The sequence below is a fragment of the Sander lucioperca genome, chromosome 4 (assembly GCF_008315115.2).
Source record: "Sander lucioperca isolate FBNREF2018 chromosome 4, SLUC_FBN_1.2, whole genome shotgun sequence".
Taxonomy (NCBI): domain Eukaryota; kingdom Metazoa; phylum Chordata; class Actinopteri; order Perciformes; family Percidae; genus Sander; species Sander lucioperca.
The window spans coordinates 9,555,783-9,581,662 of NC_050176.1; the positions used below are offsets into that span (position 1 = coordinate 9,555,783).

The 25,880-nt window shown below is 39.4% G+C and overlaps 1 protein-coding gene across 1 annotated transcript in view; it reads left to right on the forward strand.

The window, feature by feature from the left end:
* Positions 1-25,880, forward strand: part of LOC116042663 (zeta-sarcoglycan) — a 416,236-nt gene that overhangs the window by 213,306 nt on the left and 177,050 nt on the right. Inside the window, exon 2 of the mRNA XM_031288953.2 lies at positions 19,989-20,198. Coding sequence (XP_031144813.1) covers positions 19,989-20,198 — 210 coding nt within the window. The remainder of the gene's footprint in view (positions 1-19,988; positions 20,199-25,880) is intronic.

Sequence of the window (25,880 nt, forward strand, 5' to 3'; positions counted from 1 at the left end):
CCAGTGCATTGGCTCAGTTTTGAACATAATTAATTGTCACCCCACCACAGATGCCATTGGACAAATGACAGCAATACCAGTTTGATATGCATAAGAAATTCTAAGATCACAATGCCACTGCAATCAGCAATTCATACTGCATATTGTTGCTGTCCAGTGATAACCATGTGCCTCCAAATTTTAAATTTAATTTAAAAAAAATGTTTATTTGCACATAACAGCAGTTTTTTCAACCACTCTAGCTGCAACATCATTAATCTGCCTTTTCCTTGGTGTGACCTCTCTCTTTCAACTCCTAAAACTACAAAGAAACACACCTAGAAAATGTGTTATCTTCCCTAGCCAAACATTGCTGTTCAATTATTTCTAATCTGTTGGTCTGGCTGGGTCAGATCATGTTGTAGATAACACACATGGGGCACCTGCTGCGACCCCACAGCTGAAACAGGAACACCTTGGCCATGTTCAGGGTCAACACTGTTTAAGTGGAATGTTAAATCAGTGTTGCAGGTGTGTGTGTGTGTGTGTGTGTGTGTGTGTGTGTGTGTGTGTGTGTGCGTGTGTGCGTGTGTGCGTGCGTGCGTGTGTGTGTGTGTGTGTGTGTTTGTCTGTGTGTGTGTGTGTGTGTGTGTGTGTGTGTGTGTGTGTGTGTGTGTGTGTGTGTGTGTGTTGATACCTACGGGCCCCTGTAAGTACCTCTCATCTGTGTGTGTTTGTGGGGTGATTGCCGTCAGTGATAAATCACTTCTACCTCTCTCATCTACAAGTACCTCATTAGATTTGTCCTTTAACAAGCCAATCATAGAGCAGACTAATTAATAAATCATATCACCATGGTAACAGCAGGCACAGGTCAATGCTGCATTCTGGGAAACAGCCATCTCTTTGTTGTTTTTAGAAATAGGTGTATTTGTGTGTGTGTGTGTGTGTGTGTGTGTGTGTGTGTGTGTGTGTGTGTGTGTGTGTGTGTGTGTGTGTGTGTGTGTGTGTGTGTGTGTGTTTGAGACCATGTTTTCTAGGTGAAGGAATAGATGCTCAGTTATTTCGAAACAATTCGTTTTTGGGAGATTGTCCCAGTATCACCTGTAGTGAATGTTTACAATGGAGTAACCAAAAACAAACTCAAAGTGTCTCTTGTCAATTATTGCCCCTGTGCTACAAGCTAACCACTTATCGCATTAAGAGTAGTTAGATAAGTGATAGTGGGCTCTAACAATCAGCAACTTTTTTGATAATCTATTAATCATGTAAGTTTTAGTACTACTGGCCGGCCGTTCAGCCGGTGGCTGGACATGGTCACAAACTTTCTCCTATATATAATTTTTGAGGTATAAGAAATAAGAAAAGAAAAATAGGCAATGCAGTAACAAAATCTTGATTGACATTTGATCAGCGCTGCCTAGTTTTACAGTTTGACTCCAGTACAAAAGCGGTCATTGACACTGCGTTAGAGACTCCTCTGCTCTGATTGGTTGTTTTCCTTATGCCATTTGGAGCACCAGGAGGATGCAGAGGAACATTATTTTTTTTCACAGATGATCTGATTCATGTATTACTGTCAGGATATAGTGACACCAAATATGACAAAAACAATTTTTTATGAGAGTTACCAACTGTGGCTGTAATCAATAATGAAGACAATGCTAGTTTCAGTCCTAAATGATACTGCAGTAAGCACTGACATTGTTCAAAGGTGAGAAAATTAAGTCGATGTAGCCTAAATACTTTGATTAGGGCAGTTTATAAGTTAAAACACAACTCATCACTGGGTAGCAGATGTATAAAGCTCCAAAGCAGATGTGCATCTTACATACATCTGTACATCTATCTTAGCTATGTCCACTTTTTTGAGTTTATGAGGACATTATTTTTAGCTTAATCAATTCTGTAGGCCTTATAAAAAGGCACAGTATAAAAGTACAATCCTCTTACTTTGGATAATGCCGTAGCCCTTTGTTCCTATATAACACATGCTAAAGGATTGGCACGGATTATTGAAGAAACTGATCTATGAGCATCACATGATAATCTGTGTTCTTAACATTTAGTGTTTAAGTTGGATATTGTGCTAAATTCTTCTATACCCTTTTAGTGAAATGCCTTAGTAATCGCTAGATGTAGTGAAGTGTGTGCCTTAAGATGTCTATATAATTTTAAGGAAATGGTACAGTACACAAGCTTCTATCCACACTTGGCTTCTCCCGACCTCTGTTTTAGCTAATTTATTTCCGTCCATCTGGCCATAGCCCCATGTCAGCTTTTAAACTAGCAACTCAGCTCTGACTGCTTTGCTGACACACACACACACACACACACACACACACACACACACACACACACATAGTGCGTTTCACTATCTTTGTGGGGACCCGCCATTGACATAATGCATTTCCTAGCCCCTTACCCTAACCTTAACCACCACAACTAAATGCCTAACCTTAACCCTTACCCTCACCCTAACCCTAACCTAATTCTAACCCTAATCCTAAAACCAAGTCTTAACCCTCAAACAGACCTTTAAACTTGTAGGGTCCAGCATTTTGGCCCCACAAAGCTATCCGGACCCCACAAGTATAGTGTATTCCTGGTTTTAGGAGCCCACGAATGTAGTTAAACGAGAACACACACACACACACACACACACACACACGCACACACGCACACACACACACACACACACACACACTCTCACACACACACACACACACACACACACACACACACACACACACTCTCTCACACACACACACACACACACACACACACACACACACAGCAACCCATGTAATTTGTGCATGCAGCAATTGAGTTTTCAGCAACACCATTAATCAGTATGTGTGTGTGTGTGTGTGTGTGTGTGTGTGTGTGTGTGTGTGTGTGTGTGTGTGTGTGTGTGTATGTAACTTCCATGTCCTTCTAACCTGATGTACTATACCTATACAGTACACTGTCAGTATGCAAGATGCAGCGGAACACAACAAGCTTTAAGTCAAAGTGGCTAAAAGCCAATACAGTGGTACAGGACGTGTCCTTGAAGAAGACAGTATATATTGGGTGTGTACACACATGTTGTACACAAAAACACATTGAAACACATCCTCAAAGCTGCACACAAGCACATACTGCAATACATGTTTGTTCTGCTTATTATCTAAAAGAAAGAGAAATGCAAGGACATGGACAGGAAGGAAAGAGAAGTGATGTCAAGACCTAGATTTTCATTCACACTTAGATTTTATTGATGTTTACTCAAACATAGATTATTCACATTTGCATGTTGATGAAGGAATTATAAAGTTGAAGTCTGCATTTTGGAAGGTAGACTGCTGATACATCCATGTTGTTGAGATTGGATGAGGGACATACTGTGCTGCAAGTTAGAGTTTTTATATGGAGTTAAATGGTGCATTATAATACTAAGTATTTTGGTTTTGTTTGGTACATTACTCTCCTAGAGGGAAATATGTCTATTAGCAAAGCATATATTGCTACTGTGTTTGTTTTGGAGATAATTTTGAAGGTAAACTGGTCATTAATCTTTATTTCATTTCAACTGGCATTTAAATCTGATGAAAGGCCTCACAATTTCAATTAGATTCACAGAGAGAGAGTCAAATCAGAATCAGAATCAGAAAGGGCTTTATTGCCAAGTACGTTGCACATACGAGGAATTTGTCATGGTGTTGTTGGAGCATGTCACACATACAAATATAAGAAGGATAAAAAGAATATAAACAATATAAGTATAAACATATACACACAGTATGTATTAATAACTATAAAATAAAATTAAATAAATAGTAAAATAAGTTAAACAGTAGTAAAAAGGAACGCTACAGCAGAGTAGGTACAGTAGGTACAGAGTATTTACAGTGGGGTGTGGAGAGAGTCAGGATGGATTCCGGGCCTTGTTAATAAGGCTAGTGGCGGAGGGGAAAAAACTGTTTATGTGGTGTGAGGTTTTGGTCCTGATGGACCTCATCCTCCTGCCAGAGGGGAGTGGCTCAAAGAGCTTGTGTCCGGGGTGGGAGGGATCAGCCACAATCTTTCCAGCACGCTTCAGAGTCCTGGTGGCGTAAAGGTCCTGGAGCGGCGGCAGATTGCAGCCAATCAACTTCTCAGCTGACCGAATGACACGCTGCAGCCTGCCCTTGTCCTTGGCAGTGGCAGCAGCGTACCAGATGGTGATGGAGGATGTGAGGATGGACTCAATGATGGCTGTGTAGAAGTGCACCATCATTGTCTTTGGCAGGTTGAATTTCTTCAGCTGCCGCAGGAAGTACATCCTCTGTTGTGCTTTCTTGACGAGGGAGCTGATGTTCAGCTCCCACTTGAGGTCCTGGGAGATGGTAGTTCCCAGGAAGCGGAAAGACTCCACAGTGTCAATTGTGGAGCCACAGCGGGTGATGGGGGCAGGTGGGGCTGGGTTCTTTCTGAAGTCCACAACCATCTCCACTGTCTTTAGAGCGTTGAGCTCTAGATTGTTTTGGTTGCACCAGGTCACCAGGTGGTCAGCCTCCCACCTGTAGGCGGACTCGTCTCCATCAGAGATGAGTCCGATGAGGGAGGTGTCGTCCGCAAACTTCAGAAGCTTGACGGACTGGTGACTGGAGGTGCAGCTGTTGGTGTACAGGGAGAAGAGCAGAGGAGAAAGAATGCAGCCCTGGGGGGATCCGGTGCTGATGGTCTGTGAGTCGGAGACGTGTTTCCCCAGCTTCACATGCTGCTTCCTGTCAAACAGGAAGTCAGTGATCCACCTGCAGGTGGAGTCAGGCACACCAAGCTGGGAGAGTTTCTCCTGAAGCAGAGCCGGGATGATGGTATTGAAGGCAGAGCTGAAGTCCACAAACAGGATCCTGGCGTAGGTTCCTGCGGAGTCCAGGTGCCGGAGGATGTAGTGGAGGGCCAAATTGACTGCATCATCTACAGACCTATTGGCTCTGTAGGCAAACTGCAGGGGGTCCAGGAGGGGGTCGGTGATGGCTTTGATTTGTGAAAGCACAAGGCGCTCAAAGGACTTCATAACCACAGAGGTCAGGGCGACGGGTCTGAAGTCATTAAGTCCTGTGGTCCTTGGCTTCTTGGGGACAGGGATTATGGTTGAGGTCTTGAAGCAGGCTGGCACGTGACATGTCTCCAGTGAGGTGTTAAAAATGTCTGTGAACACTGGAGACAGCTGGTCAGCGCAGTGCTTCAAGCTGGATGGGGAGACAGCATCCGGTCCAGCAGCTTTCCTGGGATTCTGTCTCCTAAAGAGTCTGTTGACGTCCCTCTCGTGAATGGAGAGAGTCGTCACTGAGGTGGGAGGGGGGGTGGAGGTGGAGGGGACCTTTAAGGAGGGCATTGGTGGGGGGGCCCAGGACCCTGCTGAGGTGGGCGAGGTGGAGGTGATGCACAGTGGCTGTAGCTGTAGGGAGGTGTCGTGGGGGATGGTGTCAGGACTGTCCTTTTGTCTTTCAAAAGTGTCAGGTTATTCTGAAGATTATATGAGCAAGAAGAATCTTAGGTTTGTATGTGTGGAGGTATTTCTCTGAATGGAAGAAAGATTTTCTCTCATTGGAATTATGAGAATGACATTTGACAGAAGTGATTGGGATAGCAATGTCAAAGAAAAAGCATTTCAGAGGAGCTGAGAGATGCTTTTTGAACGCAATGTGAAAGGTAACAAGAAAGAAATATTAGTAAATGAAAAAGAGGGAGGCATGAATACCTCGAGTCACATGACGACAGTTGGCTGTCTCACTTTCGATAATTTCCTTATCTCGCAGCACTTTTCTCTTTCCCTCTTTCCTCCCCTCTTTGTCAGCCAGTCTCTGCTCATTCCATTATATTGTGCAGGGCTCAGGGGTTGATATATGAGTGCTCCATAGAGGGACTTGGACATGAGCGACCGCTGGACATACATCAAAACACATCACTTACACATACACTCTTTGGTCAAAGCCATGAAAGGGAGCTTTGAGTAGGGCTGCTGGGCTGACAACACACAACTCAATTAGAAGTCAGAAAGACATGCAAGTAGAGTGAATGATGCCAACAGAAATAGAATGAGGGAGGGTGAGAGGAAGGGTAAGTAAGTGAGGGGAAAGGAGAGGTATGTAGGTAATGCTAAAGACAGAAATACACTAGAAGTCCAAGGTGGGATGGAGGGTTCTTCCTGCTAACACTTAAGTATACAGTGTGTTAAGTGATAGGTATGTATTATATAAAGTTGTGCTTTATGGTCATGATGGTGACTGCATGCAGGGGATAGCAAGTAATCCTTGACACATTTTGGGGTTGAGGTCGGCATCATAATTAACTACTTTCAGAAAAGCTTGTCTTTTAGTGGGTTTATTTCTTTAAACTATCAACAGGCGGCTGGAATGAAGTGAGAGGACAATTAGAGGAGTGGGGGCAGAAAATGGTAAAATTACATGAAGGCAACAAAATGAAGCAGCAATGATGAAAAAATTATAATAATTATAAAAAATAAAAATAAATCTAGGTTTATGTGGCATGGCATGTGTGCCAAATTCCAGAAATGTTTGTGTGTCTTGTTGAGTAATCATTTGCAGTTTATTTTGAAATATTATTTTGGGACTTTATTTGCTAGTGTTAGTAGAATATAGACATGGCATATGGCAGAGAGAGAGGTGCATGAGGTCCAATGCCAGAAATAAATTTATATGGACGGTACATGTCTCAACCACAACGAGGACACCAGGACGTGTAGATGCTTCTTTTAAATGCCAGTGTTAAAGCTTTAGTGCGTAACTTTCTGATATTAATAAACATCCGTTACATTCAAGCCATTGCCAAATGAGTTGATACAACGCTAATTAAGACTCTCAGCTCCTTACTCTCTCTGCATTTTTCAGTATGGCTATGTTAGAAGATTGTCTCGTCTGGTGACTTTCCCGCTTAGAAACTCGAGTGAAGATAATTACCTCTTCTGAAGAGTCCCTCATGTTTTTTTAATCCTCTGTGTCCTCCTTGGCTACAAGCAACTGTGTGAACGGGGCGTGGGGGGGGTGCGCGATCACGTAAGGTTTGTATCATGTGGATGCGCAGACAGTTTTGTTGTCATTACTTAAAATTCCTCATGGGGGTGGCAGAAACTACGCACTATAGCTTTAAAGTAGTAGTTTCAAAAACGTGTATAGTCATGTATTTAGCCAGCATGTCTGTGTATGTCTATGTATTAATGTGTGCTGTGGGTGAGGGGTGGTGATGATGGAGGAGGCCTGCTCACTGAGCAGGGTCATAAAGTCTGTGTGCTGATTCTGTCACCAGAAAAGATATACACACACACACACACACACACACACACACACACACACACACACACACACACACACACACACACACACACACACACACACACACACACACACGTGACACATGTGACGCACTCACAGCAGCCGTCTATCACATCTCTCACAGCGGGCCTGCCCTTGGAAATAGTCTTTCTCCCCCTCTCCATGTGATTCCTCCCTGTATTTCCCTCTCTTTAGTGTGACTATCTTAGACAGACACACACACACACACACACACACACACACACACAAAAATACACGCAACCATCTATACTCTTCGCAGTAGGAGAGAGAGACAGTTATTTTCTCGTCCTTTTTTTCAAAGTCACAGCACTTATCTACTGTAACAATCCACAAACACAAATTCCTCTGTATAACTTCTGTTCTCGCTCTCACAGTACGCCATTTCTGCCAGTCGTCGAGTTCCTGTGTCTGTAGCTGAAGTGTGTTGACCCTTGTTGAAACATTGTCACCACATCACTAGCTTATTTACACAGAGTTAACACTTCCTATTCCTCTTTTCCTCTTTGCTATATTTGGGGCTAATCGTATGCACACGAATGACAACTTCCAATTGTTTAGTTAATTAAGCATGGATGTCTAATTGTGAAATATGTATTCCACTAATTGATGATTTTTGTAGTATTAGAAAATCTTCAAATTTATATTGTGTAATCTAATGTGGTACCTACCACCTGCACACCACACCAGGAAACAGCATACCCACTCATCAGCTTTTGTTGTGAGTTTCAAAGAGCTGTAAAAAGCAGGCTGCATTGCCAGCAGACTCTCATTCCGTGATGTTTTCCATCTATCTTTTCAGGAGGAGGAAAAACCCGAGCTCAAGTCTGTTGTTGTTGTTGGCGGTGTTTAACAGTGGCGGCTTTTTGATTGACAGATACTGACTCAGCAGGAGACGGCTTGCCAGAGAGAAGGAAAGAGAGGGGAGGAAGGCTGAGAAAAAGAAGTCAACGATATTGGAAGAACAAGAATGAGGCTGAAACTGATTTCAAGGGGAAAGAGACAAACAAACATTATGACAGAGAAACAGAAAGAGAGAGTAGAGAGAAAAACTGCTAACCCCAGGAAGGTTTTACATTTATTTGAGGCAGCGCTGAACAGCAGTGTTACTTTGCAGATTTTACTCACAAAGAACCACACATAATGCCAAGCAAACTGCGCCATTATTTTACAGAGTCGCACTGCACTGCATGTGTACATGAACATATGCGACTCTGTGGATACTGGGCCAATACAATACTGTCCCTGGGTTGTTTTATGCCTATGTGTGCAGGTATGAATTGGAGCATGTGGTAGCAACGACGACTCGGCATGGCCATGGGTATTTGCATAGATGCTATACCACAAAGGGCTGAATGCAATACAGCACTGAACATCTAAGAAGCACATACACAGGTTTTGTTGTGCAGATCAATCACATTTTGTGAACATGTGGATAAGTGCTGGCAACCAGATCCTCACAATATTACAACAGTGGATGTTGTTTCAGCTCTGTGCAGAGCTCCTTGTTGTCCAGCAGCACTGTGTAAACTATGGAGCTGTGCGTTGTTCTGAAATACTGCTGTGCACCAGCACTGGGTATGATATGCAGAATGCTTCGTTGTGACTCCATGCACTGTTTAAACATCTACTACAAATGAATACTCACCAAAGCAATCAGAGTAACCACAATACATATTTAGTTTAAGCTTTAAAAAAAGACAAATAACATTATGCTTATTTTACTCGTGCTGAACACATTATCAATACACCACCATGCCACCCCTTATTTTGTATTGCCGTTATGCTCTAACGTGGTTACAGAAACAAAAGAGATAGACAGTATGTTCAACAGTAGAAATTTCATGGTGTGTCATGATGAATAGTCCTCTAGCGTGTGGGGAAACCACTGAGTGTTTACCAGCTACAAGCAAAAAAGAGAGAAGCATGATGAATGGCAAGCCTCCTAAACTAGAATTCATAGCCACAGCCCATCCAGGTACTGTAGTTGCTGAGTCCAGCCATCAGTCTTACTTTGTTCCTGCTGGCATTACAAAACTGTCATACCTTAATCATTTACAGGCAGGTGACAGAGGATACTGCAGAAATACACTCTATAATCTCTGATTGTAAGGCTGTAGATCTAGTTATATCATTATTTTTAAAAGCCAGGCCAGAAAGAAATACTTGATGTCCTTTTAAATATTAAAGAAAATGTGTACTTTACTTACTTAAATATGATGAGGAGTTAGTGGGTACCTCAGTTTCAGTTGTAAGAAAAGTATATACTTAAAGTTCACATATTTTTGCTGGTAGGGATACTTTTTTTCTTGCTCAACTCTACCTCTATTATTACACTAAAATTGAGTCTAAACTGCTCGGTTGTCCATCTATTGTGTTGTATGCTAAACAATTCCTTCTGATAGTAGGTATAAGCATGTGCTTGCCAAGATGCAACCAAGGTTTTTGGAAAGTGGCAAAAGGTAGCAGTCGACAAATTTTGGGTAACCAAGCAGTTTACAAACCCATTCATCCGTCAACTACTACTAGCAGCATGTGATTTAAGAATGCCATGAGATAACAACTGGTCCATGGTGAGAAGGCATTCCTACTGACCAGGCTTGGGACCACTGTGGACAGTGAACCTGCCAATCAAACATCAGGATCTCTGATTTCCTTTGCTTTACCTGCTTTTCATCCCAGTCTTTATGCTGTATCTCTCTCTCATCTGGCCTCTTTCATTTTCCCTCTACGTTTCCATCATTCACTAATTAGTCTCGTGGGTCCTGAAAAAACGAAAGACATCATTGGACGGAGATAATCTAGACAGAGACAAATGAGAACAACTTTTCACTCCGTGGCTTCTATAAATAGAGATGGTAGTAGAAAGCAGCCCTTTTAGCACCAAGCAGACTTTCAACAAACACCAACATTGAATGAACACTGAAGAAGACACTGATGAAAGAGGCTGTACTCTTCAAAAAGACCACCATGTAGCGTGTTTGTTCAAACAGTTTAAAACAACCCATGTTTTAGTTTGGTTCCAAAGCATGAAGCCAACAGAGTATGGAGGTAGGGGTGGATGGATGGTCGTGCAAAGCATTAAACTTCAAAAGTAAATGAGACCAGGGTTCTCCTGCCTCCGACCAACACTCAACTTGGTTTCCTTTAAACATGAAAGCAATCTTTCTCCGGCTTTAACCGAGTAGTACGAAACATAAGCTTACTTTATCTGCTGTTTCCAGAAGTTTGATATTGTATTTGATTACAAAAAATACAGTTTATAATAATATCTTAGACTTAGAAATATGGAATTAAAAGGGTCACCAACACAAGTAATATGGATAAAGGCATAGTAATCATAAAAAATGTTTTTCTGTTTGTGTGCATACTGTATTTGTTTATATTTTATTTTGATAGTCTGTTGTAGAATAAATAGTTTTAGTATTGGGATACGTATTACTGTAGGTTTAGGCCAGTATTGTTTATGTTAAAAACTGAGGCTTCACTGTAGCATGGGTTGTCCTATTGACGGTAAGTTAGGCACAAAGGCCACCACACCACACCCAAACTACAGTAGCACAGGTCATGAAATGGCCTTTCCTCTATCAACTATCACACTTTTCTGTACTCTTTTCTTTTTTGTTTGTTTCCGTCCTCCCTACTACTGCTGCTGTCCCTTTGCCCTCTCTGTCTGTCTGTCTGTCTGTCTGTCTGTCTGTCGTATCATAGGTTGTTTATATGGCAACAGCTGTTGTGCTTTTGGCTTAGATAAAGAGAGAGAGAGAGACAGAGAGAGAGAGAGAGAGAGAGAGAGTGGGGGGGGGGGGGTTATCCTTTTAGGTTTTCTGTTTTTACACTAAGCCTACAGCAGAACCTTGTAAATCTTTTGGAATAGTGAACGCCTCACTGCACAGGACCTCTGTTTGTGTGTGTGCATCTGTGTGTTCAAGTGTGTACGTATGCTTTGTTTGCCAATGTCCCTGTGTGTTTGCTGGTCCATGTAGCTGCAGCATGATTGTGTCTGTCTATAGGTGTGTTTGCTTGTTGCTTGTGTGGATTTCTTTGTGTGCATGTGTGTTCCAGTTGCTCGGACTGGTTGCACGTGTATGTGTGTGTGTGTGTGTGTGTGTGTGTGTGTGTGTGTGTGTGTGTGTGTGTGTGTGTTTGTGTGTGTGTGCGCAAGTGTTTGTGAGCCATCCACTGGCTGAACACCTGAGTGCCCACAATGACAGAGAGGGATGGCAGGCTGTCCAAACCAACAACCTACAGCCAACACAGAGCACTCCCAATTCGCTTGGCTTAGTGTTTTATCAAACTAGCACAAATACACCCTCACACACACACACACACACACAAGTACAAACGCACATGCATGACAAAACCAAAGTATTCGACATGAAATCCTTTGTTGATTTTTCCATCACACATACAGTATGCACACCTGCCCCCCTTGAAAGTGTTGCAAATGTTTTTTATTCGTGTATCTTAACATGTATTTGACCCAGATAACTGACTGTCTCTACGTAGAATGATGTGACAATATATGATACATTTTAAAACGGAATTTCTCAAGTTATGTTTATATATGTATATGGTGTAATAGTTTAAAAAAATCCCTCACAAAGAAAATAAAATAAACAGAAGTATTATTTAGAAAGGTAAATAGTGTCCTGAAAAGAATATATTTTTGTCATCACAATTGAAATTAGAGTTATAATGGCGAATTGTCTATTCGCTTGAGAGATATTGATTTGATGATTGTGTCACTGCCTGATTTAAAAGCAAGGAAATAAATAATTAGAGTAAATGTTGTAAATTATAAATGTTTATAATAATAATAATAATAATATCAATCAAAACCAAACCACACTGTAAGAAAAGATACACCATATCTACTCAATAAAAATGAGGCAACAGATTACAAGCAATATTATTAATTAAATTTCACATGGTTTGGTATTGAGTAAATATGAATTAAATGAGACCCTTAATAGTTATCCATTTAATATGAGTATATTCAAACATAAAACAGTACAGAATTAATTATAACCTAAACAAAAATATTGAGTTGATTTGAAAAACATAAACTCCCTAATGTGTAAATAGTACTAATAAAAATTTATTTAATTCTACATATCAATGATATATAATTGAGTAATAATCATCTACATTAATCTGTACATCACTTTTGAGCTTTCGACTCATTGTAGTAGTGCTGGGCAGTATACCGGTATACGGATATTAACTTCCCATATGATATGAATTTTTCACATACCGTAATACCAGTGCCCTGTTAACTTCGTACCCTTCTCACTCATGGTTGTAAATTTACAACGACAATTAACCCACAACTAACTCTCTTTAATAGGATACAACACCATAGCACACTACTATTTGTGACTTTAACAATTTCTAACACTAATAATTTTACATTTAGCCTACAAATTTACACAGCCGAACGGCATGCTGGGTAACATTATAGCTGTTAGCTAGCTAGGTTGACAGGAAGTGTTTTTCAATTAAAATTAGCCTGATTACATTGATTTGAATTAACTCAATATTTTCTCTATTTGGGATTAGATAAATATAATGATTATGTTTTATTTAACTACAATGGTTGGATTTTATTCCAAACATTTTTATTTGAAATTTAATTAAATATTTGCCTCAAAATCAAAAACACAATCATATTGAATATATTTTACCTAATACATTAATTCAAATCTACATGACCACAGAATCATTTCTTACAGTGCATGTATAGATTAAAACCTTGACATCAAATACAAGATAACTGTGTCCAGCAATTACACAGATGAGATGGACAAAGATGATGAAAAAACACACACACACACACACACACACACACACACACACACACTATTGTAGTGCATTATAACTTTTTAGGTTGTATTTACAAAGCCAGTTATTTTTTTACATAGATCCCATTGTAATTAATACTCTGATATTTTGCATGGTTGTATTACTTAAAGTAATAATCCAGCAACAGAAGTTTATTAAGTTGTTAGCATTAGCACCTTACTTATTTTCACTACGCTGTAAATGTAACAATAACAAGGTCGACGACAAGGTTTGATAATATGCTGAAATGACTGTGTAACCATTTCAATCGTGTTTATTGTTGACCATTTTGGGCATTTAGTTGCCACTCATACACCCTTATTTTGTAATTGGTGCACAGTAGAAGAAGTACCTAAAATCCCTTAATCATTAGTGATGAGTGGAAGGAGACCACTAGTTTGAATAGCTGGGGAAATCCTTGATCTTTATATTTTAGCACAATACGATTGTAGCAAAACTTTTCGAGATAAGGGCCTGTGATTTATTAAGCCACTGTATTTTTCACCAAAGTATTTACAACCAGTTAAGTAAAGAATTGAAAAGTTGGAAATAGCCAGCCCTCATTACTCAAAAAAGGAGCTACATTGTACTTTATTTATACCCAGTTTTTCCAAGATGCAGTAATTTGGCACATAATTAATTGCATTCCTTTTCCAAACGTGTCTACATTCTCTCTGCCCTGAAAAAAAAATGTTTCTCTCTGTCTGTCCGTTTAATATATATTGCAAAAATGTTGGCTTCCACCACCTTACATTTCTAAATATCATATTCACTCTTACAAAAAACACTTTACCACTCAACTATGTATAGTAAATGCTCTCTTTGGGAGCTCACATTAAAGAGGCCGATAGAAAGAGAAACACAGAGAGAATGTCAAGGCCATCAGAAGTGGAACGATATTGAAGCGGTGGTATTGATTGAGTATAAGCAGATGAGAGCAGAGCCGGGCTGTTTGATGCTGGCTGACAGATACATTGGATCGCCCCCAGCACTTCATATATAGAAGCATCAGCACCAATGGGCAGTGTGCGCATACTGATTACACTTTGATACGCATTTCAGCTATGAAGCGAAATCTTAAGCTGTATCACTTTCTCTCTACAAGTCCATCCGTCTATCATTTCATTCATTATCCACCCATGTGTCCACGTCAAATTCATCTATATCCTTCCTTCTACCAACTTATCTTCTGTAGCTTTCACATACAGTACATCATCAGGCAGCACACATGTATATCTGTGTGATGTATATCTATCTTCACATCCCACATGCATTAACATTCATTTATTGCATAATGAGAGAGGATGACACTGTGCATCAGTGTCTGATTTTTCTGAAATGTCTCTTACCGGACATGTATGAGAAGCTTAATTTTAAATCAAAAAGTGAAATGCCCACGGAACAGCAATCACAGCAGGCGATTGGAACACAATTTATAATTCCAAGTTTTACACTGCCATCGTTATAATGACATCCATTTGTGATTGATTTGTCTTAATGCATTTTGAAAGTCTTTTTTTATGTGATATGGAGCTGCTTGAAAATGAAAGACGTAATATATCCTGTCCTTATCTCCTGTTATTAGTTCATATTAAAGTAATGCTTTTCTTTTTGTGCTTCTCTTTTTGAGGGGTTGCAGGGGTGGATCAGTCACATGTCTGCACCAAGATCATATATTTTACACTTTGGATGACTTTTAACCACCTAGTCATGTCGCCATTTGATTTTACGTAATGGTAGTCATGTGTTTCCCTGATAGTCACCCTTACAAAGTTGCAAAATGTTTGAAAGGGTCTAATAGGTGTTATAAATTCACAATAGTTGCATTTTGGTCGTGGATGTGATTTCAGGGGCTTTTTCCCCTTTAATGTGCTACTTTCCATTTTGCCAAGTTGCACATAGTCAGGTAAATTGGTGTTGTAAAAAAAAGCAAATGATAACTGTAAGTTATTGCTATTTTTTCTTGTATTAGTGGTTATTTGTCTTATGATTTGGAAGTCACATTTTACCAATCTCTCTTCGACCACCATTAAACCAAAAATGAAAAATCTCAATTTATATACTGTATATACAATCTAATTTAGAGTATTGGTTCTGCCGAGCTCATTGTTTGATCACAGTTGAGGGTATGCTGTGATGGTAACCATGGTGACATGGCTATAGTAGCTGTTGTTTTTATGGCTGTCAAGACATTATGATGTTAATAAAGTTAGGTCATGCTGTGCAGGGCCTCCAGGCTGTGGTGCACCCAGGGATTGATTAATGACTCTGTTGTCAGTTCAATCTAAGAAATGCTTTGGAAAAGGGAGGGAGGGATGAGTGGAGGTCAAAAGAAGGGAGGGAGGAAAAGGGGGAGAACAAAATGGATTGGTTACGAAGAGAGAGCGGAGAGGAAGAAAGAAAATGAGGTGAGTGAGAAAAGCAGAGTAGAATGAATGTGGAAATTGAGAAAAGTATGAAGTTAAGTTGAGAGAAAACGATGGACGTGTAATGGTTGAGGAGCAGAGTGAGGTCAAGGACATAAATATGCTTAAGATCTGAATTAAGAGGGAAGGAAATTACTGAAATGTTTGAGAAATGACAATGGAAAATAAAGATGGACGGATGAAAGGAAGTAAACAATGATAGACCTAGGAAAGGAGTGAAATGCAAGTGAAGGTTGAAGGGCAGGGAGTGGGGCATTTTCGGTGACAAAAAGTGGTGTGAAAAAAAATTGGGGAACTATGTGGTAGAAAATAATATTCTGTCAAGATGCTGACTTGGATTGATAACCATGCATAGCTGTGAGTGAAATGAGACACAAGACAGTGAATGAGTCATTGACAGAGCATTAATGGGGGTGCAAATGACGTAGTGATTGAGTAATTGAAACAGACACCCAAGTGACCACACACAATCTGTGTGACACTGAATTAAGTATGCACCAAAACCCCAATACACATTTCCCTGTATGTGCAAAACTACTTGGCAATAAAATATTTTTGTTTTCATTGGTGTTTTGGCTGTTTCACATTCTTGCTCTTGGCCTTTTAGAAACACCCATACACACACACACACACACACACACACACACACACACACGCACACGCACACACACACACACACACACACACACACACACACACACACACACACACAGGATTGTGACACTATCTTTGTGGGGACCCGTCATTGACATAATGCATTCCCTAGCCCCTTACCCTAACCTTAACCATCACAACTAAATGCCTAACCTTAACCCTTACCCTCACCCTAACCATAACCTAATTCTATCCCTAATCCTACAACCAAGTCTTAACCCTCACACAGCCCTTTAAACTTGTGAGGTCCAGCATTTTGGCCCCACAAAGCTGTGGGGACCCCACAAGTATACTGGACTCCTGGCTTTTGGACCCCACGAATATAGTTAAACAAGCCCACACACACACACACACACACACACACACACACACACACACACACACACACACACGCACGCACACACACACACACACACACACACAGACACACACACACACACACACACACACACACACACACACACACACTGCTATTGATACAGTGTGGATGCTGAATACTGAGATACAATTATCACCAGCCCATTTCTATTCCGAAGCAATACTATTGATTCATATGCATTGAACCTGGGAAGACTAAACAGGTGCACCCAAAAGTTGCAGCAGATGAACCAGCTGACAAAATTGCAGGATAAAAAAAGGGAAAACATGAATCCCTTTGCCCACTTCACAAACATTATGTAAGCCCTCAGTTTGCATTATTTTGTCTTATCCAGCTAGTAATAAAAATGAATTTGATTACATTGAGACCATATATTACATGCATATCTGGTCTACCAAAAAAAGCAGATTGTGATATACATCATATCCTTTCATTGCTTCCTTTAAATCTGATATTATATAAAAAAATAAATGTTGCTGTTTTTCTTGTTCTCCATTTTTAACAAATACATTTATATTGCTATTCACGCTTTTGTTTAGTTAATGCATCCAAACATATTTCTATGTATCTCCAGAGACATTCTGGTTGATTGAGTCTTCATTGCATCTTGGTTGAATTTCCACCTGGATTTGATGTGTTTTGGCTCTGCCTTATCAAAGTTCAGTCACCCAGAATTTCGGTTAATTCAGGTGGAAAATGGTTCCTGAAGGGGAAAGGAAAACACAACTGAGTAAGATCCTCTACCATATCATCACGCTGGAGGACTGGTCAGAATGGTATTGTTGGAATGAGTCCAGCAGCTTTTAGCTAATTATTCTAGGAATTATTCTAGGATTTTCACACGGAAAGTAGTCTTGGTTTGCCTATAACAGTTTTCTGCTAAGTGATATACTGTTTATATCATAAAAGGTATTGAATTTTTTTTTTTTTAAGATCGGGGACTTAACTAGTTAAAATCAATATATTTGTAATATCAATTAGAATGGGAGAATGTAAAGGTTGGACAAAACCTCAAGCATATGTGGTCAGATTATATATTGCAAAAATATCAATACACAACAATCTCAAAACTCAACAACAGAGACATTTTGAAGTTTCGAAGGTGTTAACGGCATGTCTGTCATGTCAATAAGACCTTGGGCTTTCTGTGTAAGACAACGAGGACCCATATGGAGACACAGATTACAGAGAAATATTTGCTTTTCAGACTCTTTCACTGAAAACCCCAACAAAGAACAGGCCAAGTCTGCGTTTTCTTTTTTTCTGCAGGCAAAGCAACAGTCAGCATTTGTGTTTCCCATCAAGGATTGTTGCTATCATTATGTGAGACTATATGGAGAAAAAACATTGCACAGGTGTGTGTGTGTGTGTGTGTGTGTGTGTGTGTGTGTGTGTGTGTGTGTGTGTGTGTGTGAGTGGGGGGTGGAATCAACAGTCAGAGAGTTGTTAAGGTCATGCAGCCTCAACAAATAAAGACATAATGTGTGTGTGTGTGTGTGTGTGTGTGTGTGTGTGTGTGTGTGTGTGTGTGTGTGTGTGTGTGTGTGTGTGTGTGTGTGTGTGAGAGAGACTGATAAAGAGCGAGAGAGGTGCAGAAGTGAGATAGGAAGTGAATTAGGGAGAGAGAGAGAGAGAGAGAGAGAGAGAGAGAGAGAGAGAGAGAGAGAGAATTTGAGGGAGCAGGTTGAAGAGAGTGAGAAAGAGTTGGAGAGTCAGAGATGGACAAAGATAGTACCTTGCCGCCAGTGTCCATATCTCTTGCCACCAATGACTCCTCCTGCTGCACTACAACTAATGGACTCTGTCCGCCTTTGCCGTCTTATCTGCCCCCTTCTCACGGTCCACCTCTATCTAATTTTTATCATACTTCGGTCTTTCTCTTTTACGCTCTACCCTGCGCTCTCAGTTCCAAACTCTTTCAGTATCTCACGCTTTGCCTACATTTTTTCTCTCTTTTTCTGTTGTTCTGCTTTTCCCCTTCATTTTCACTTGTTTAATACAGTTTCCATCCTCCCCACCACCATGACCAAAACCCCAAAAGTTCACCCTCTCCTCTCTCTGTCTTATCTTTTTCTGCATTGCATGGATGAAAAAAGGGAAGAATAAGCATGCCATTTCTATCTTCATTCTCACTTTTTCTCTTTGGAATCTTTACTGTGATGCTTGTCCAGTATTTGTGCAGAGTAGGGCTGCACGATATGAGGAAAATATGCGATAACGTTGTTGAATATCGCGATAATGATATGACTTGCGATAAATAAACATATATTGCTAAATTCTGCATTTCTGCTGCTTTCTGTATTCTGCTAAAATTAGGAGTCAGCATTAACGTGTTAATCGCGATGCGATTAAGAGTCGAGCATAATGCGTTAATTTTTTTTAATCGTATTAATTGCATGCCGCCATTTATTAATTAATTTATTTTCACTCCACTCGGCTATGTGTCGTGCCTAACAGGCTACTATTTGTCTGTATTTTACTGTAGAGGATTCCGACACCGGGATGTAACAATCTGCAGCTGCTGTTGTCGGAAAAACACAGATGGTGCGTTCAATGAAACTGGTAATTTACATCCTTGTGGTGCATTCAAAGTTGTTGTTAAATTCACATGTGTTACTAGATTAAATATATAAAAACAAATACAAATCTTAAAATCAAGTTCATAAAGTCACTTTCTTTGCATTAATTTGATTGCCAATCAAGATACACTGGTAATAATGGCTTTCCATTGTTAATATGTACTTAAAAACAGTTCTGAAATGCAAAATAATAGAATTTTAATCCTGTGATAAAACATGCGATTAATCGCGATTAACTATAGAAATTCAACGATTAATCGCGATTAAGAAAATGTAATCGTTTGACAGCCCTAGCTAAAATAGAACAAATTTCTTGTTGAATTTAAAACAAATGAAAGGAAATCATTTCCAATATGCTTTTATTGAACACATTGATCATTGAATTGCATATGAGGGCACCACTGAAAAAAGAATGACAGAAACATTTTAAAGTGCAGCATTCTACTGATATTTTCTTTCAACTAACATTGCAACCTTTCGCGATGTGTTTATTGCGGCAGTTAATATCACGATGATGATAAAAAAACTATATATTGTGCAGCCCTAGTGCAGAGCTGAATAAACTTCTAGAGTAACCTAAGTTGACAAATGATCACAATTTTGGTGACTCCAGCACCTGTACTCAGAATAAATAAATTACATTTTAGGAACAGTATTCCCTCAAAATTAGTGCACATAGTTTAGATAGATGAACATCTAAAAGAGAAAGAGAGAAATGAGAAATGTAAAAATTAGTGATGAAATAAATGATTCTTACATATATTCTTCATATTTGTGTCCCTTTCAGATGACCCAGGAGCAGTATATCCTTGCGGCACAGCCTAATCCGCTTCACCAGAGGGGGGCGTCGGTGTGCGGCACCCAGGTTTACCCAGCAGTGGGAATCTACGGCTGGAGGAAGAGATGCTTGTACTTCTTCATACTCCTCCTCCTCGTCACCATGATCGTCAACCTCGCGCTGACCATCTGGATCCTCAAAGTCATGAACTTCACTCCGGTAAGAGGAGTGTGTATGTAATTTAAATGCCAGGGTTTTATATTTGTATCTTTATGTGAGAAAGCTATAAGAGGTGGTTTAAAAGGTTTGCTGTAATGCAATGCAACATGAGAGTGATGATAAAACCAACAGAGGTTCAACAGGAGTGTGTGTGTGTGTGTGTGTGTGTGTGTGTGTGTGTGTGTGTGTGTGTGTGTGTGTGTGTGTGTTTTACAGTTGCATTAGCATTATCCTTTTATTTAAAATGATCTTGTCAAATTAGTAGTGTCCGCTATTGATGAAGATGAAGTTGCATATTATTTAGTTAAAATGTCACTACACCAAATAATATGAAACTTAAACTGTAATTGAGATATTTCGTTTTTCAGTGGTAATGTTCACAAATATATAATAATGTGCTTTTTCTCTTTATTTTTCTTCTTTGTGTTATTATTCTTATGGATTCCCATTCGAGACCATGTTTCTAGAAACACGTTTAATTCATTCATATTTGTAATGCTCACATTTTTTCATATATATACAATTAATTCATAACAACACAACTGCTATCTTTTTCCGGAACCTAATCAAACCTTAAACGTAGGTCTCATAAGCATTTCTCTTATATGATGTTTCGACTTTAAGATCAACAATCAATCAATCCTAATCAAACCATATACAGTATAGCGGTGGCAGCAGTGATGGAGCATAAAACTGCCATACAGTTCATATTTGTTTCCATATGTATAATACATTATACGTTGCTTTGGAAGGCAATAGCAAAGGACATATTTCTTGTTTTGTTTAGTTGTCTTAGTTAAGACTGGTGGTTAAAGGGCATCTGCAGTGACGGCATTGTAAAATATACTTCTGTGAAACACTGACATCAGCTGAATCTGTCCAAATATTTAAAACTCACCTCATTTTTTTGCATTGGCTTTTCAATGTGGCGGAAATCTTTTTCCATGCTCTATTGCTCTTATTTTGTGATTTTAACTACATCCTTATTTTCATTGTTTTGTTATTATTATTTTTATGTGCCTCCTTTCTCCCTGCTTTGTAAGCACCTTTTTTTAGAAAGCACTTGCACTGTGGTTTTGTGCTTTTAAAATGCCAAATAAGTACATTTGACTTATATATTGTTATTTGTTTTGATTTGATAAAGATACTAAACACTAGCACCCAATAATAACAACAGGCACTTTTAGGCAACAGGCACTTTTAGGCCAAAAAACATCTAGTCAATGCTATCCACCAGTTTTCAACCTAGGCTTTCTGAAAATGTCATCCGGGGGTTACAGCACCAATACATCCAATATCCCATATTGCCTTGGGGCTCAAGGAACTACACTATGATAGTACATACAGTATGCAAATGAGGCAGAATCTGACCCCTGCAAACCTCTGGTAAAGCCTCCCCATATCGTGCCTTATGTTTCAATAAGCAACTTCACAATATAAGAGAGGTGGGGAAGTACGCCTGAGGGGAGGCAGCCAGCACTAAGCATAAAAGAGCAAAAAAAAACATTTCAAAGGCTGTATTCTGTGTGTGAAAAACAGAGACAGTATGAGAGACCAAGAGACATGAGGAGTTATAAAGGCAGGGAGGGAGTTAAACAAAAAGAACAAAAAGATAAAAGTACATGAATATAAGTATAGAAGTAAATAAACTGCTTTTGTTTTATTCTATGTGAGTGTGTGATAGAAGCAACAATAATAAGAAAAAGCTATGAGTAAGGCCCGTGCATTTTTCATAAATGCACTAATCTGGCAATTTCAAAATAATTTAAATGATGTTATAACAATAAGTAGTTTTGTCCCATGTGCATTATATTCATATTCAATGTGCCTATATTAGTTGCTTGCACAAATCACTAACATGTAGTCAGTGGAAAGTAAGGGAGTGATGGTCAGGGTGATTGATGGGTTTATAAGTGGTTGCATCCTGTCTCATACTATAGTCGTCTTTGACATTTTGATATTATTTGATCTTGACCACAATGTCTCCCTAATCTGAATAACCTGGTTTTCCCCAATTGACAAATATTTTCAAATGCAGGAAGTGAACATGTTACAGATGAGTATAAGGCAATGAAAACTTACTTTGTTGATTCTTAAATAAATAACACAATATAAGTAACAGTATAAGTAACATTACATTTCCCTCAAAATATGTTCTTTCTATGGTAAAAAAATAAAAAGTTGCATATACAAATCTTTGTTCATTTTAGTTGCAATCAAAATTGAAAAGCAACAAATATGTAAAAAAAAAATAAAGCCTGCAGATGTGGAAAAGGGTCTTCTGGAATGGGGAGAAAAAGAAGGACCACAATATTGTAGAAGACACAATGATGCTGAAAAAAAAACATTTGAAAAAATGCACATAACCTCTCTTGGGCCCTGTTTTCTGGCAGCTGTCAGACTTTAGACTGCTTTTGAAATAAGTATTGTACAGATTGATATCCTGTTATCCTGCAGAAGCACCGCTTCAGTCCCCCTAGCTATTTATCTAGTCCTTGGCAGTGCTACATGGTTAAGTTGAGTTGAAGAGAGTAGTGTAGTGGTAAAAACCGAAGAAGAAAATATAGAAATGATGAATATAGAACATAGAAAAGAACGTAGAGGGTTGATAGGGTTTAGTAAGTGTCTGTCTAAATGTGGTTTAAATATAGTGTCTGGACATTAACACAACAACCAGCTCAGCTTCTCCCTCTTGTCCTCTGCCTCTGAGGTGTCTATTTCACTGCCCCATTGAAGGTAGATTATGACTCGACAGGGACAGTCTGGAGTTGGAGTAGTCAAGTGAGTGTTGTGAGTTTCTGCCTATCGCCCAAAAATATTTTCTTAAAATATACCTCTACATAAAACCAGATATACTCTTTGTAGTCAACATGAGCATACAGTATTAATGAGAGAAACAATATCCCTTTATAGCTTAAGAGAGTAAGTGTCACAGATTCCCAAAGTTAATACAATGGTGTAAAACACTATTAGGTGCTCTATATGTCATATGACGAAAGGATCCAAGTGACCACTTAGGCTTACATTTATCAAAGTTAAAAAAAATTCAACCCATTGCTAATATATTGTTGCTGTACTTTTGAACCCACTGCGACCCGACACTGGCTGCTGCACTTGTTAAACAAGCATGCAGTACACACACATGCCGGTATTTGGTACGAGCTCCAATCAAAAATGTCACATAGCAACTGTATTAGCATTTCAAAGAATGTGTACAGCTGTGTTTGACTGCATTAAGCTGGAAAATAGACCTGATTAAATAATAAATAAATAAATAAACTGAAGAAATGATAACAAGAGTGAGAATAGCGGTGTTCCCTCAAACACTGCTGTTTCCACCAGAGGTAGAGTGTGTTGGTAAAGGTGGAAGTGTTCAATTATCAGAAATAAGATGGACAGTAAACAATGAAACAAAGATAATCTTTATTAAACAAGTGTAACCAGTGTGTTTGTATCACAAATTCCAGTTCAAAAATCCAGTTGGTTAGATCTTTTTTCATAGCAGACGTTTTGACCTGAGAAACACGGTTGTAACTTAAAACATTCACTGCTGTATTGAATTGCAATAATTACATATTATATATAAACACTATCTGGTTCCTATTTCACAGCCAATTCATTTAATTTATTTTAGTTTAACCAAAGAGTCATCATGCTTGTGCAACATTATTGCAATAAACTTCAACTTGGCTCCTTTGTCCCTATTCCCTAGTTTTGTTAAGGAGGGGCTAGTCTTGCTTTGCCAGACCCTCCTCCACACGCTGTGGTTCTTTAAACCAATCACAATTGTCATGGGTGGCGCTAAGCTCCTAAAATAGCCTCGGGATGGAACTTGTTTTGTTGGAACACGTGTACGTTCAAAAGTTGTTTTAGCCGTGCGAGAGAAAACTCAGATGTGATAGTCTAGCTCGCTGTCTCAATTAACCCAGCAGAGATCTGAGGAGCAGTTAACCATAGTCCTCATAAATCCACCGGAGTTTAGAATTCCAACCCAAAGAAAGCGGAAGGAAACAGACATGCATCCGGGAGAATTTCCTGCGGCACCGGAGCAATCCCGGAAGTGGAACGTCGAGGATATAGACTAAGGAGGGGCAAACCATACTTTTATCTATAGTCTTATGATGTGCATGATTTAGAAGAAACTAAAGCATCACTCCTGTTATCATGTATTGGACAACATAATTCATTGACGAAAGTTCCTTGGAGACCTCTAATCAAGCATTCACATACAAATACGAAGAGGCAGGCTGTCTCTAGCCTTTTACTCTAACTATCTGTATCTTTTGGGCATTTTTGTGATTAGCTCATAATTAACATATAGAATGCAACAGAACCAATTGTGTGGTTGGGCTTTTCTTTTCTGCTGCACGTGTTTTCTGTTGCTATCAATGGAAGTACAATTATTTCATCTGATGTGTCCCTCTTGTGCATCGCAGGACATTTGCATACAGTTCATTTTTCTCAATTTACTGTTGGTTGCTGCTTTGCACCTTCACACCTCTGATGCACGGGCCTCCTTGTTTAGCAGATTTCCATCAGAAACATCCAGCTGCTATCTGTGTCTTTGCATTTGTATACCTGAACACTACCTAAGGCTTATCGTTATTATCAACTTCAAGGCAAAGAACATAAGAAATAAAAGATCTCACTCCTACAAACACACACTTCTTCATTATTTCTCATTTCAAATCCGGCAATAGGGGGTTGCTGCTTCTATGGCTCCAAATCACATCTGACTGGCTGCAGCATAATGAAGGCCTTTCTCAAACTTTTTGTTTTGTTAGAAGTTGCCAGATGCGATTCTCATTGTGATGGTGTGGGGAGAAAAAGAGATTTGCTTTTGAAGAGACAGCTTTGGCAGTAAATTGGAGAGGACGGACTTGTGGGGATAGAAGTTTACGTGTGTGTGTGTGTGTGTGTGTGTGTGTGTGTGTGTGTGTGTGTGTGTGTGTGTGTGTGTGAGACAGAGAAGGATAGAAAGACAGTATGGGGAAACTGAGAGAAAGTATATGTGTGCCAGCAATTATTCAGTAATTGTTCATGTGTGTGTGTATGTTTGAGTGTGTGCGCCTTTCTGTGCTTGTGTGTGTGTGTGTGTGTGTGTGTGTCTACTTTATACCCACATTTGTGTGTCCCTTTTGCTGAGTCCTTTGGGCTTTCACTGCAGAGAAATTCAATTTCAGTTGTCACTCACCAATCAGCCTGCTAATTCCTGGCCTCGACTAGACTATGTGTGTGTGTGTGTGTGTGTGTGTGTGTGTGTGTGTGTTTCTATGTCAAAGCGTGCAATTTCTGCACAGTGTGTTTGTCATCTTAGTACCTGCTTAATCCACAACGGTCTGTCTCTTCATAACACAGTTTGTAGTGTGCTGCTCTGCATACCGGCATAATGACGACCTCACCTCTTACAATATGTGGAATACATTTGTTGAATGCTCCTCTTGCACACTGAAGTCATAAACCAGATGTGATTTATCAACATTCTGAATTTTATTTCCAATACAATGAACTCAATATGGGTGTCAAAATGTCCTTAGTGCTTATGGTAAAATAGCATATTTATCTTTAAAGCGACATCTAAACTTTATAGCGACATCTAAACTCCAAGGAAGAAAGATTCCTGTGTTTAGCTGTGCAGCACTTTGTGAACTTTTTAATTCTTAACCACATCAAAGTGATGAA